At 37.1% G+C, this 15654-nt stretch overlaps 2 protein-coding genes across 3 annotated transcripts in view; both read right to left on the bottom strand.

Annotated features, from left to right (window-relative positions):
- Nucleotides 1-1817, bottom strand: part of LOC129790576 (basigin-like) — a 49917-nt gene extending 48100 nt beyond the window's left edge. Inside the window, exon 1 of one of the 2 annotated variants that reach the window (XM_055828139.1) lies at nt 859-1817. In XM_055828139.1, coding sequence (XP_055684114.1) covers nt 859-934 — 76 coding nt within the window. In that variant the 5' untranslated portion in view covers nt 935-1817. The remainder of the gene's footprint in view (nt 1-858) is intronic. The other variant, XM_055828140.1, reaches the window with a different exon arrangement.
- Nucleotides 1818-3317: 1500 nt separating this feature from the next.
- LOC129790568 (lysosome-associated membrane glycoprotein 1-like) lies at nt 3318-8231 on the bottom strand. Its single transcript, XM_055828129.1, has 4 exons — nt 7990-8231; nt 7033-7407; nt 4039-4254; nt 3318-3968 (listed from the first exon to the last, which is right to left on the bottom strand). Exons 1-4 carry the CDS (start codon nt 8030-8032, stop codon nt 3628-3630), a joined length of 975 nt encoding a protein of 324 aa, XP_055684104.1. The 5' UTR covers nt 8033-8231; the 3' UTR covers nt 3318-3627.
- Between the last annotated feature and the right edge of the window lie 7423 nt (nt 8232-15654).

Below are 15654 nucleotides of genomic sequence, written 5' to 3'. Positions count from 1 at the left end.
CCATTTTACAGTACATTCTCTCACCTTTAACTACTTCTAAGGAACCTAGAGAAAAAAATTAAAATATTCTTATCTCTGAGACAAACATCCCAGCTTTTTTTTAAGAGCGCATTTGTGATAAGAAAAAAAAACAAGACGGATCTCTCGTGGGAAAATGATGAATTGCACCCTAATCTCTGGCCTATATGAGTTTGTACAGCTAATGAAGTTATGTGTGTACCCAGTAGTTGTTGCCGGAGATTGGTTGATAAGAAGAATTTATTGGGGAGACAATGAGGTGGGTGGCTTTTAGGAGCCGTGTGGCAGGTAGTTTAGTAGATGGCTCTTGGGAGTGGTTTTTTTTTTTGCTTGCCACGACCCTGGAATGATTGTCAATCTCACACCGCGCGGGGCCACAAAAGCGGGGGGGGGGCTGCTTTTGCCCAACGATGAACTAAGGAAGGGGGGTGGGGGAGGATGTGGGGTGAGGCCCTGAGACGAATGACACGCGCTGGTGCATTCAATGCCAACGAGAATTACGTAACAACACTGAGAGAGAGTAATTGGTGATAAGGATGTCACCTACAACAGGGACAACACACACACACACACCTCCACCCACTCACTCACACATCCTGACTGAGTAAAAGTTCCGGAAAATGTGCAGTACACGCTGCCCGGACACAAGACAGAGTGTTTATCCTTCGCGATACAAGAAAAAGATTTCTTCTGAAGGAATGGATTTTGGTGGAAAGGAACGCACGTGCTTTGCGGGATGTGGAGGAGAAGAGAAAGAAACGGGGGAATGGGGAAGGGAAGGAAGCAAGGCTGAGGAGGAGGAAGCTCGCGGGATGATAGTAATAAATGAATAGTACATACCTTGTGCCGAAATCGCTAAAAATAGCAAAAGTGCCAGTGAATATCGCAGAAATGGAATCAGTTTGTGGTGCTCCATCTTGATTATTGACCCAATTTTATATCGTGGTCATGCAGAGTCTCGTGTCCGTGGGGGGAAGGGAGCGGCGCCGTCTGATTGGGGCCCACGGGGTATTTATCGGCTACCACTGAATCCGGTTAGTTATCCCTTCCGCGAGCGTGTAGTCCGGGATGGGAAGGGGTTGTCGTCCGCGACGTGACTCTCCTCCCAACTTTGACGTCGACGTCGTTTTTTTCGTTCTCACCTGGCGGGCCGCCCTGTGTGGCCTTGGCAAAACAACACGGGGGCTGCTGTTGTCTCAGAGTAGTCGTCGTCCAATGTGTCCCACGGGGTACATCCACACAATAACACAAACACCACGGTAACAGCCCCGCGTGTCGTCCCGGAAAGTGGGGGCCAGTCAGTGAGAATGATGGAACTAGAGGGTGACACACGTCGCTTTTTCCCTTTGCTGTGCGTTCCCGGATTGAGGGTGGGTATGACAAATGCTGGGGCGGGCACAAGTACGGTGTGTGAAATGAGGGTGATGAACGGAGGTGGAAAAAAAGAAGCGGCGAACCAACGAAAAACCCGAATAAACTGTGTGATTATTTTAAAAAAAACAAGAACACAAAATGGCGAATTTTTCGACTGCCTTTTTCGGGGATCACGAGACAATCATTTTTCTCTTGTCTCTCGCGCGGAAACTTGCAAAGCCAGCCGGACACAGTGGACACACGAGCACTAATTGTACCGAAATGGATGCATTTAGCGCCTGGGAATTTTCACTTTCGCACCTTTTTTACAAAAAAATAAAATTCTTTCTGATAAGACTTTTTTTCTTTCCACCTTTCGTCGTGTGCGGCGCTCACGTCGCGATTTTTGATTCACTTTATGACCTTTTGGCGCTGCTTTCCCGGTCAGTGTATCATGGACGTTTCATGGCATGTTTCTCCCATGCTCGTTCCCAATGCCTTTGCCCGCCGAAAACTTTAAATTTAAATTGATTATTTATATTTTCAATTTTCCGCAGAATTTCCCAGGAAAAATTGGCGGAAAACGCGAGAAAATCGCGAAAAACTGACAATGTGAGGGAAGCAGTAGTGGTGGCTTCTGGAACTACTTAGGGCGCCAAATTCAACGCAGTCCAAAAGATGGCTGATTCATCACAAAACTTCTCACGTGATTTAACCTGCTGGCCGCCAAGACCTTGGAGCTTCCTTAGAGCGCCAAGGTGGGGTCGTTGAACGACCCCAAGAAGGAAGTCGATTTTCTCATAAACTATAAAACCGGGAACTGTCGGGTCACTACCTTTAGACTCCTTATATAGTCCTCTTGCCCCTTGCATCACAAATTCGCCACCCGGAAACACGCAGAAGAAGATATTAGGGAAAAACATTTTTCACTCATTTTTCACAATTTCTTCTTGAGAAATTTGCCACGAAGTTGACTGCAACTGCTATTTTTTTCACCATTTCCCCACATTCCCCTCACTTCCCGCACCCTGATAAATGACAATATTTCTCGAATATTCTTTATTGTTTTGCACACTTATATGCTTCTAATTATGTTTTATGTTGTTTATGTTACTTATTCGCGATAATTTTGACACTGAGAAGGTAAAGTGAGAAAGTAAACACAACCCTTCAACCCCCTTCAACCATATCATTTATGATGTGACTAACTTCATTCTAAGAAATTTTCCGCAGCATGGCCGTTACACCAATTTTTGAATTCCCTTCTTCTACATTTTCCTTAATAACTTTTCTTGTGGTGGACGGATTGCGCTGAAATTTTTACACAACCTCCTCAGATAACCAAAGAACTTATTTCCAAAAGATGGGAATGGTATCTTTTATATTTATTAAGTTATAGCACGAAATATAGGGCTGGGGTCGTTCAACGACCCCGCTTGGCGGCCTAGAGGTTAAGCTTGAAGAATTAATTATTTCCAAACAAATTCAAGCTAAAATCACTCAATAGCCTCGTAAGTATCTTATTTTTATATTTTTTGTGCAAATCAACTAATTTCTTCTTTGAAAAATTGATTTAAATATCCTGTAGGCGTCACAAAAGCAAGCCGGAAGATGTAGTGCTCCCGGATGATCTCTCCAGCGTCTTTGTAGACTCTCCATCAAATGGAAAATAAACTATATCTTTCTTGTCAAGAATAAGGAAGAATTTAAAGACCGCTGAATAGGTTGAAGCTGAAGATTAAAACGTAAGTAATTAATTTTTTTAACGTCCGGATTGTCAGCAAATTGAGGGATTCGTTTTCTTAGAATCTTAGGGTTTCCTTGGCATAGCTACAGGGTGTACGTCAAATCATCCATTTAATATTTATCTCATACGTCAGCATCACTTCCGGAACAAGAAACTACCCAAAAACAAAATGAAAAATACTTAAAAATTACTCTCTCTCTCTCAGTAAATCCAACCAATTTTATTGACTCCTTTTAAAAAATCTACACCTACAGCATCCAATCATTTTTATTTTAAACTCTTTTGTGGTAAATATGTACTAAATTTACTCATTTTCATTTAAATCGGGGATTTTTTATTATTGTTAAAATTGACGGAAAAAACACGCCTTTTCGCGTTATATTCAAGACGAAAAAAAAGAAAGAAAAACGTAAAATCCAGCAATTGAGGATGAAATATTATTTGAAGGGTATGACGGGCGACTAATCCAGCTTCCACTCTCTCTCTCTCTTGCGTGACACGACGCTCCTTTACATGCTCAAATATCCACGAGCCTGAGCCCTACGTCGCCCCACGAGGTAGGCAATGAGGACAATAACTACGAGCCCAGCTAGGGCACATCCCACGGCAATGGGTACAATGTCCGGTGTGTCGATGGCATCGCAATCTTTGGCGGTTGAGAAGGAATCTGAATCGCGTGTGTGGAATGCCTCGAGCTGGAGGCGAGACACAAGAGCCTGACCCAGGACGGTGACTTCGGTGGCATCGGCCGATGTGAGATTCAGCGTCTGGGCACGAGTGCAGTGGTAGGACATCGTGATGGGTGTTGTGAATTCACTCTTCTTGTGCACCAATGTCAGCGTTTGATTAGCTGCAAAGAATTATTAGAAAGGCGAAAGTTGATAAAAAAAAAGCCAAAAAAAAAGTTTGATCTTGTTTACCTTGAGCATCTGGGAAAATGTCCGATGCATTGAGATCAAATCGAAGCTCATTCAATTTGTATTCCTTCACTGTACTATTGGAGGTGAACGTAAGGCTGACCCAGCTGGATTTCTTCCACACAAGCTGGAGGACATTTTTCTCACCATCGCAAAATCCAGAGGCCACAGTTGTATCATTTGCCGGCAAATTGTACAAAATAGTCTTCAAAGTGTTGTCTGGAACGAGAGAGAGAGAGAATGAATTTCACCTTCAAACATGACTCACGGGGAGCATGAATAGCTTGCAAAATTGATCATCTCTCCACCAGATCTAATCTTATATGACTTGAGAGACAATTTTAGAATCAGCTTAAGGCTCTATTTTCCATATTTTTTATTCAACAAAAAGAAAAACAGAAAAAAATCCTCTTTTATTGATTTTTTAGCTTTGTAAGGTACCTTTAGGTAGTATTTAAAATAGCAAACACGAGTGAGAGAGAGTTAATTGAATAATTGAAATTGCTTCTCACACCCAAACACCTCACCTCTTGTTCAGTCAAAATCGATTTTTCTCACTTAAAAATAAAAAACTTGTACGTATAGTTTGTTCTTTTCAAGACTTTCAAGATCAATTGAATGGAAATTTCTCAACATTCTTGGAAGTAATTCAATTTTTTTCTTGTTTAAGAAGAAAAACAAATCAACTCGATAGTTTCCTTGGAAAAGTATTGAAACACGAGAAAATGTGTTGGATACACTCCAGAGGACATTCAAAGATAATTCTTCGCAATGAGGCAAAAAAGGGGCATTTATATGAAGTCTTAAAGCTTCCAAAAAAGGGCAAACTATTGCAAAGAAAATAAGTTAAGTTTTTAATTTTCTTTCGTAGAAAATTAATAAATTTGCTCCAGATTATTTGAAAAAAAAAAATGTAAAACACTAAAAAAAATATTTTGAAAACATTCAAAATGTTCTTTAAACAAAACTAAACGAAAAACGAATATTTCCTAGTTCCGTAGTTAGAGGGGAAAAGTTTATGGTTTAACACTCTAAAAACTTTTAAAGCTTTTACGGTTTCTCTTTAAAGGTCAAAAATAATTATTTCTACGATAAAATATAACAAAAAAATTAAAAAGTAACGACCTGACGTATTTAACGTCAAACGTTAAAAGATACGTCAATCAATAGGAAAGATAGTTCACTTGTTAGAGTAAGCTTTAGAAGAGAAATGATAAAGGTTAAAAAAAATCATTAAGCGCTAAAATGAACGATAAACGTTAACAAAGAAATGTCAGACGCTAATAAACGTCAAATCATACGAATAAAGATAAAACAATGGCTGAAAAAGACAGTTTATCAATAAAATGAACGTCAAACTGTAAAAAAGAAACAATAAAAGGTCAAATGTTTGAATGAATGATAAACGTTAGGATGAATGACAAACGTAAAAAAATATTAAACAAAAAATTTAAAAATCACTAAGAAATGTCAAAAAATGCCAAACTATCAAAAGCTGCAACCCTTAAACACATTTCTAGCTATGCCCTTGACTGTTGCATCAGATTTTGAATAAATTCGCCAAAAAACAATAATTAATAATTCATAATTTTTACTCCCCTGTAAGCCTCGCAAAAATTCTCAAATAAATTTATTAAACAACTTCTAATTTTTTTTCAGATATTCTCCCCTTTTAGACAATAAAACTCATAAAGTAACTTGATAATAATTCTCAAGTATTTACTTTTTTTTTGAAGTTGTGTGTAAAAAAAAGTAATTTATAGACACTATTTTTTCCCTTAAAACTCCATTAAAAATGCTACATTAGACCTCAATTTTAACCCTCCTTAAAACGTTAAAAAATCACAACTTAAACATAATAAAAATGCGCAATAAAGACATTTTTCTTTGTTCTTTCCGTTGACTTTCGTACTTGACAGTGATTGTTGGTTTGGGTACGAGCGATAAGTGATAAGAAAAGTGCATTAAATTGCTTAAGTAGCTCCCTTGTGACAGAGAGACTTTCTTATTAAAACTTTGCGCAAAAATGCAATTTATTCATGCAGTATTATCGCTGGCGCATGAGCCGCGAGGGGAGAGAGATATTTTCAATCATAAGTCTCGCAAATATGCGGGTTATTTTATTTTTTATTTTTGCTTTCTTATTCATCCAATTCTTCCCGTCGTGTGACTCGGCACCACCATCCCTTATCATCACTGCGGGATGGTTCATTTTACTTGATTTTCTTTCTGAAGAAAGAAATTGTTTTGTTAATGCTGTAATCGGAATGAATTGGAATGCTCTGTGAGTGATGAATAGAGAGAGAGAGAGCAAAATCATGTGATATTCCCTCTATGAATTCGCTGTGTGAGAAATACAAAACTTGTAGCGAGTCTGACTCATCAAAAAACCGCTTTATATACATTTAATTTCAACCAAAGAAATATATTTTTAATGATTTGAAGACTACTTTAGTGAATAAAACGGGGAAAGGCGAAAAAAAGAATCACAACTAAAAGGCAGAACTTGAGTAATAAATTGAATTTCTTAAAACATTCTTTTTGTGAAACTATTCTGAGAAAATAATTGGGAATAAAAATGGGAAAATAAAAGAAGTTATTCGTATTAACCCTTCAATGTCCGCGACTTATCTAGCGAATTGATTGAACTATTGGGTTGTCCAATATTCATCCAGATTTCTAACCTAACATTTTTACCATTACATTCAATAGGAGTGAATGGGACAGAAAATCAAAATTGTATTGAATTTATGTGAATATTTTAGGTTAGAAATCCGTGTAAATATTGGGCAAACCAATAAAAATATTTTTTTATGTCCTTTTGTGGTCATAAAATGATCAGGGATTGTAAAGACATAGTCTTGTACTAATTTAGACTCAATATTAAAAAAAATAAATAACTAGAAAATGAAACATTTTTAAAATCGAGCTGTTGGGTCAGCGTACGACCCAATGGACCTGAAAGGGTTAAAATAAAAATCTTAGGCTAGAACTTACCTTTAAGGGCATAGGTGACATTGAGCTGCACAGCCATCTGAACGATGATGCAGGTTTGATTGGTCGTGGAGTTCCTGTAGTGCCATTTTCCCATATCCGGCTTAGGCAGGGGTCCCGGCTTGGGTGTGGGGGCTGGTGGAGCGGCTGTGGAGGTTGTTGTTGGGGCCTCCGTGGTGGTGGTGGTGGTAGTTGTTGGAGGCGTTGTGGTGGTTGTCGTGGTTGTTGTGGATTCCGTGCTTGTTGTGGGCTCCGTGGTTGTTGTGGTTGTAGATGTCTTATCAGTCGTTGTTTCCGGCGGGGGTTGCACGGTACTGCTTGTAGGAGGATCCACGGGGGTGTCTGCTTTTGAGTCCGCTCCATGAATTTGCTGAGCAGCTGCAAAAAAAAAAAGAATTAGAAAAGCTTTATCAGTGAAATTTAATTCCAGTGCTATCTCAGAAATTAAAACATTTGGCTAATTTGAGCTCCAAAGAATAAACAAAAAAATTGCCAGACTAATGAAATTGAGAAGAAGATATTCCCGGAAGAGATCCGGAGACTTTTGCGCCGGGAACAACATTCTTCGCTTATCAGCCATGACGGTAGTTCCCTCCCCCCGTCTTTTTGTGTCTCTGGCAGGCTATAAAAAAATCCCCGTAATTGGGTGGCTGCGGGACCTTGGCAGCTGACGGAGTACCGACAAAAATGACTCGTGGTTTAGGAATTTGCGTCGTAATTTGGGTTTTTTTTTCCTTCTGCATTTTGCATTCTCCATTTTCTTCTTTCTCTCCTGCCCCGACGACATTAGCGGTGGAAAAATCAATAAAATGCCGACGTGCTGATCAACATGACCCAGAATACGGTATTCCCGGAGCTTTCTCACAGCTCTGTCTGTGCCCTCTTATCAGGCCGTGACCCCTCCTGCTCGTGGCGAGGAAAAATCTCGAAAATTTCCCTTCCCAACTTGATGGTACTCACCAACAAAGACAAGCAGCAAAATTGCAATCTTTCTGTATGCCATCCTGTCTGGGCGGATGTCTATCACAATGGGAATTACTTCAAGAAATACACGGGATGTCTTTTACTTCACAAACACGATGTTTTTGCAGATGGATTTTCACAGAAAATTCTCCCAGAAAAATTTATTCTTTGTGAGCAAAAATCTTAGCAATCTGACATTTGGTTAACACTTACTGTCAATTTGATGGAATTTTTTTAACACTTTAAAACTGAGCGACTTTTTCAGCGCTTTTGCGACTTTAGGGAAATTAGGAAAATTTTAATGAAAATTCTTCTTGTGAATTTTAGGAATTTTATGAATTTCGTAGGAAAGTCTTAGGGATTGAGCAAGATGGGAAAATTCATGAGAAAATAAGAAAATTGTTGCAAAAAATAATCTCCACAATGCTAAAGTGTTAAATGAGCGACAAAGTGATTTGAATTTGAATTCGGTTCGTTAAGATATTTGTAAGAAAAACATGTTTTAGTGATTTTTAGGAATTTTGATCCTTTGAAAATAATGATTTTTGACTGTTTAATGATTTTGCAAATTCAAGAAAGCTTCAGTGTTCAAAGAAACTTTTTATTTTCAGTTGGAGAGTTGCATTTATCCTCTACAACATAATTTAATTTTATGATTAATGTAAAATTTTGTTAAAAAATAATGAATCCAAAAAAATCTGTTTTATTTTAAAGTAAAATTCTGTCAATTAAACAATTTAAAATACACAGAAAAATGCTGAAAGCACAGCAAAAAGAGAATTGTTAACAATTTCCTTCCAGCAATGCGAGGAGTAAAAAGAAAATCCCCAAATTGACTTCATGAAGTATCCAATTAAAGATTTTTCATTGTGCTAAAATTGCATTGAGTTTCGGGAGATGTGTGATAGAAAAGAAAATTGCAGCAGCGTAAGAAATAAAAGCAAGTCAGCACATTTTTTCACACACATTCATTCCTGAGCTTTCAGTGCTGGGGTACTTTGCTGAATGCTTTCTTTCCAATTACACAACTGCATCATTCTTTCTTCTCACATAAAATGGATGCAGAAGAAAAGAATTCAAAGAGCCAAATTCTTCATTAACGAAGCAATTTGGATGATCCTCTTTTTCTTTTCTTTCTTCAAGAGTCTGCCTTATTTCTTTTTTATTTAATTTATCAAATTTCTCCACACATTTCACGTTCCTTTACAATTTAATTCACTTGAGCACAGAGAGGGTTTATTTCCATTTGTGTGCGGAGCCCTAATTTGATCTTTCAATCTTCACGTGGTTTTGTGCCACAAATGCCGCACGAATTTGCCACTCAAATTTCAATTTATTGATTGAAAGCATTATTTTGACGACATTCTATTCTCCTTTTTCATTGGCTAATATTTAGTTTGTCTGATGATTCATTTTAAATTAATTAAATTTTCTCTCTAGAAAGCGCTACAAGATTTATTCAAGGGTAAGATCTTATGCACTTAACTTGTGTGCATGAGAATAACAATAAAATGCAATTAATTTATGAAAGTAAGTAGGTGCTTCCTTAGGATGTTAATTATGTAAAATATTATGTAGATGTTTGCTGTTGAGAGAAGAATTTTTGTACGGATTAGCACATTGTTGAATTTTTGACATGAATTTCCGCGGAAGTTTGTTCACAATTATAATACATAAAGCTTTCGCCAAGAATGAAAAGTTTGAATTGAAGAATGTACGTCGGAGCGAGCTTTTTGCCTGTGTGAGAAATAGCAGAATGGAGAGATCTTGAGAAAATTGTGGCACATTTATGGGAATTGTTGGTATAATAATATTTAGCCTGGCACGATGAGGGCTTCATTCATTATGCACAAAACGATGGGGGTGGATGGGAGTGAGGGAGGGGATGGTCTCTCCGGATGAAAATCTCACAAGCGCAATAATACGACTTAACGTGAGAAATTATATCCCAACAAGCTTTTCAGCGCGTATACCTCTGCTGTATGTACCTAAATATCTATACTAGAGTTATGTGAAAATTTTATTGTGGTAAGCTCACCGCATGAGAATGGGGGGAGGGGGCTTGGGGGTTATCCGAATAAACTTGTGAAAAGTTGTAAACATCACACAAATGCCGCATTCAAACATGAAAACTTTCTCGCATTCATCCTCCTCTTTTTTTTTATACATAATACGCAATGGGAGCTTTTTCCTGGGGTTGGGGGAGAAAGGAGGGTGGTTGCTTCCCACTATATGGAGGGTGCGGGGAATGTGATTCTGAATGGAATCAAAAAGTCTCTCTGCCACCCACAAAAAAAAGGTCCCAAAGAAGCACATGTGCTATGCTGTGGTAGAAGGAAAAGTCTGTGAGCCCAGTTTGAGAGCTTTATCTTGATATTTTGCATTTTAGAGTCGCAGCTCCTTCTTCCGACAAATCCCACCCGAATTTTTTTCTTTCTGTGCGGTGGCAGAAAGTCACGCAATGTAAAAAAATACCCCCTTCTTCCACCCACTTCAACCCATTCCTCAATACAATTCAAAAGAGAGAATTCTTCGTGTCAGGAACATCCCCTTTGTCGCATTTCACCGCACATAGCATTACATACTATATGTAGGAATAATGATGACCAAACTGAATGCTTACTGAGCACTTTCATTTCACTTTTTATTTAAAACATCCCCTTTTCTTCGACACTTTTCTCTCTTTTCCCCAAGAAGCTTCTTCTGCTTCTTTGCCATCCTCATGTCCGCCCATACTGCCTCATGGCTACACCAAAAGATTATGAGGGGGCGGGAAATGTCGAATGATGCAGCTTCTCGACATGATTCCCACATTCTTGAGTCATCAGTATTTTATTTTAAGTGGAACGACGACAATTTCCACCCACTTTTCACGCTTTTCTCGTATTGAAAGGAAATATAGAAAGAAAATGTATTATATGGGATTTTTTTCAAAAGGAACTTCTCCACACATAAAAGGATTCTGTTGAAGTTTTTGAGCTTTTTAAGCTTGATTAGATCTTTTGGGAAATTAATTTTCATATAAATATCGTAAAAAATTTTCTCGGAAAATATCAATGAAAAGAAAATTCTCACCACAGTCATTGAGAAAAGCTCGGAGGGAGCCGAAAGCTCTGGAAGAAGAATTGAGTTTTCCTTTTAACTCCTGGTTAAAAAGAAAAGCCTCTACTGACGAAGACCGGATCAACAAAAAATAATAAACTGATTTTCAATGTATCAAAGTCAGATTTGATCACAAAAGTTCAAAAAATCTCCGAGTATATCCAGGTAAAAAATGAGCTAAAAGAAATCAAGTAAAATAAGATAGTGGAGACGCCGGGTAGATCTAAGCACCTCTATATTGATTTTCTTGCGTATTTTATAGATGTTTCTATATAGGTAATTATTATTTGGCAACATTTCTAAATTGGTCAATGAATAATTTAAAGACAATTTCACAAAAAGATTTATGAGAATAATTTTAACAATAAAAATATTTTTTAAAATGGAAATTCAATAAATGAAATTACAAAGTTTTCTCCCATTTTTCCCATCATATAAATTGTATATCATATGAGGGACGTTTTGCAATTTTTCTTCACATATGCTATACATCCAGGAAGCCACTTGTGAAACCCTCTCAATAATATTTTGCTCCATTTCTTGAGTGGATTTTGCTCTTTAGAAAATTTATAGAATCACTGAGCTGTAAAATAATATACTCTCAAAGACAATATTTCTATATGTACGTTACGTATCTCACATGTGGAATTCCTCCACCCCCAACATGATATGGGGTATTTTAGAGTTGTGGAGTGTGTGTCAGGTGTTTTATAGGGCAAAGCTCCCCATTCTCACACACATATATGAGTAAATTGCGCTATGGTACGTGCAATGGGAAAACTCAATCATATAATTTTCCTCTTTCTTTTTCAATTTCACTCACATCCACAACCCCTCCGCCCCCGTGTTCCATTCATAAATGCCAAATTGGGAGTATAAAAGAAAATTTAGCCCCATCAGAATTCTCTGTGTGGTCAATTTTCCAATTTGGGAAAGAATGACCCCCTCTCCGTGTCCACCCCTTCTCCCAAAAAGACAGATGAATGTGGGTGTGAGGGTGGAATTTTTACGACCAAGCCATTTAGGGTGGGATCTTCACCATCTTTGCACTTTATCTCCTTTGCAAGCCTCCTTCTGCAGGATGTCCTCACAAGGATGGCGTCGTGAAAGGGTGTTGCAGAGCAAGAATGGGTGGCATAGAATAATTGTACGTACACACCATCACCTAATATTGTACATAAGGAAGTATGTAGTTAAAAGCTCCGTGATCGTATTAAATATATTTTTAGGAAGAAAAAGTCTTTTTCTGTGTGTGGAGATGGGAAAAAAGGGGTGAGAATTTGAATGCGATTTTCATTTTGTCAAACTCTTTTCACCCATGTTTCTCTTTTCAATTTTTTCCTTCTCCACGTTTTTTTCGTGACACTCCACCAACCCTCAATTTTCACACAATTCACGATATATCTCGAGAAAACGAGTACTAGCATCCTCATAGAATTTCAAACAGGAATCACGGCGTACGAGGAAAAGAAAACGAAAATACGAAAATCTCAATCACTTTGAAGAATATTTTTTGAGTGTGATTCTAAAAGGGGTGACAAGGGTGTGTGGGTGGTAGTTTACAGAGAGATAAATTGTACTAGAAACTCCATGGAATTTTCTGGGACTCTTTGGGGAATTCTTCACAATTTCTAATGAAGTCACACGGGAGGATATTTTTTTAAAGTTATTTTTAGAGAATACTGAGAATTGGGGTAGTTTTGTAGAGACTTTTACCTTGCTTAAGAATTATTTAAAACATTTAAAATTCTGTTGGTTTAAGAAGAATTATTTATTACAGATAAATCAGAAAATTGAAAAAAAAAGTTTTTCTTCAGATTGAATAAACAATCCCCTTGTTGATTTCATACACAAGGTACTTTGTTGCTATAAGTATACCGATAAAACCCTGATATAACATCCTCTTCCCCATGGAGTAATTAATTTTTTCTCCTCCACTTCAATTACCTTAAAAAGAAAACCATTTTTCCCACCAATCTAGGGGGAAAAGTGTGCAAAAGATGGCTATAAGAAGGAAATTAATGATTAATTGCAGAATGGAGAGATTATGTTTTCGCTCCTCTCATACCTTTTTCGAACAAGTATCAATTTTGAGGGTTTCCCTCTCCCCATCCCGCATCATTTAACGACCATGTTTTCTGCACACCTCACCCCTCCTCTCTGTACGATTTTCCGGGTAAAATTTAACAAGGATAAATTTTCAATGTCGTGTTCCTTAAACACTTGCGCGACAAACAATGTACGGGGGGGGATAAATGTTTAATGAAGGAAGAAAACTTTCCCTTTTTGAATTACTCTTGGGGAGATTTTATTAACTTGTCCCAATTTGGGGATTTTCAATTCATTCCTCATGTCGCTGATTGGCATTAAACTTTGCGAGATTGTCCCCTTGCCTAAATTTAGCCAATTCTCTCCCCTGAATTATCCATAATTAATGACTTTTGTACAAGAAAATTTTCTCCCCGGAAGTTCTATACAAGATCCCCTTCTCAACATTCTCAAAGAGGGTTTGTAAAGGGTGGGTGGAGAGGGAGGAAAGAAAAATCAAATCAAACTTTTCCTCTTTTTTTGAATTAGAAAAATCAACGAGCTTTTTTTCTTATCAATGAATATTCATGTTATCTGATTGTGTTTAAATATTGATTGGGTCACCCTTATCCTGAAACTTTTCTTCCTAATCCCTTTTGTTAAATTCATTTTGTGGAAAAGTTTTCTCAAAATTAATTTGTGTAATTTACAAAAAAAAATTCCTCAAATGAAAAAGAAAATCAGGCGTCTCCACTGACAAAATTATATACTTCCTTTTAGCTGTGATTTTTATTTTATTTATAGAAAGAATCGTCTTCTATAGGACACAGGAAAATTAATTTCCAAGTAACTTCCAAAATGTTTTTAAAAATAAACGCGAAAGAAGAAAAAGTACGAAGAAAGTAAGAAAGTTCGTGAAAGCTTTTATGTTGAGAGGAGTGATTGAAAAATCATACAACTTTATAAAGAAAACTCATACGTGCGATAACAAAAAAGGATGCACACATCAACTGCGAAAAGATCCGTTGAGATGAAGCTAAGGGGTGTGTGGGTGGGGGTGCGATTCCTTTTTTTTTAGAGTCGCAAAAGAAGAACAATTTCCCCGGAGAAATGAGGAAAGCAACTGCATGGTATAGGGAAAAGCATTAAAATCAAATCACGTTTCAAGAAGCATTTTGGGGATAAGGATGGTGTAGAAAGAATGTGGATCATCCTGTGCCGAGGGAGTGGGGGTGGGTGTGATAGTAATCGCAACGTGAAACTGCAATTTTCAGCAATCCCTCAAGGACTGCTCGCACGTTTGCGATGGAAAAATGAGGAAATATGTGACAAGAACATGATGAGGACGGATGGAGACTTGAAGGGAAAACTATCGTATTCCATTAAAAATTTAATTTTCAAATAGCAAAATCACAAAGTTAAATAAAAAGGAGGATTTTCCTTTAAGAAGGAAAACTCTTTGTTGTATTTCCGCGCTTTCCTCGTGAATATAATCTGCGGTAGGTTCGCTTCATCGTGCACCATCTGCGGGATGGAAAGGTGTACATAATATTGATGAAAAGGTATCAAAAGATGACGAGAGAGAGAGTAAATTTTTTTCCACGAAAAAAAAATCAAAGAAGGGAAAATTTAATTTATTTTCCTTTTCTACAATTCCTCTTCCACATCCTCCTATTTTGCCAGATTTCTTTTTGAATACATTTCCATTTTCTCAATACGGCGCACGGAATATGGGTTCGCATTATTTTTACCCGCAATATGCGAATGGAAATTCTCATTAAATTTTCCGAAATGCGATATATGTATGTATGCTGATTTGTATTTGAGCAGAGAGATAATATCATTGCACTGATGGCAGAAATTAATTGAATTGATTGAAAATGGCATTAGTCAAAACCTGTGCTATTTCAACACATTCGATGGGGATTCAAATTAAAATAATTATCGTGTTATCATTCAGAAGTTTAGGTAGGGGAACGTGGCCCAATTCCAACCTCCAAAGGTCCACGCAAAATGAGAAAAAATTGTATAAAATGAAAAGCAATTAGTACCATTTTAAAGCCCATTTAATGCTCTTTTAACTCCCATAACTTTCTACATTTAAAGTTTTATCAGTTTTAAGTAATAGCGGATTGAAAAAGGCCTTAAGAGATCCGAATTGGGCCACGTTCCCCTACTAAAAAATCATTAAAATTAAAGCTTTAATTTTATGTAGAGAAAAGCTTCAAATTTATTTTGTGGTTTTTACCCAAATTTTGTGTATATATTTTAAATGTTGGAATGAATGCAATTAAAAATTAACAGCATAAAATATTATTAAATAAAACGAATATTCCAATTTGGACATTTTCATAAATAAAACAAATTCTTTGAAATTTCAAAATTCAATTTTTTGTTTTGCCCAAAAAAAAGTTAACAACATTTTCCAATAAATATATCAATCTATTTTGCAACATTAAATTTTTATTTCATGTGTAAAGGACTAACTAGTGACAGCTGCTAATTGAATTTTCTCTCGTGGTCTAAAATTAA

This window comes from Lutzomyia longipalpis, chromosome 2 (genome assembly GCF_024334085.1).
Source record: "Lutzomyia longipalpis isolate SR_M1_2022 chromosome 2, ASM2433408v1".
NCBI classification, from domain to species: Eukaryota; Metazoa; Arthropoda; class Insecta; order Diptera; family Psychodidae; genus Lutzomyia; species Lutzomyia longipalpis.
Note: the sequence above shows the minus strand (reverse complement) of the source record. Positions and strands in the feature narration are given on the sequence as shown.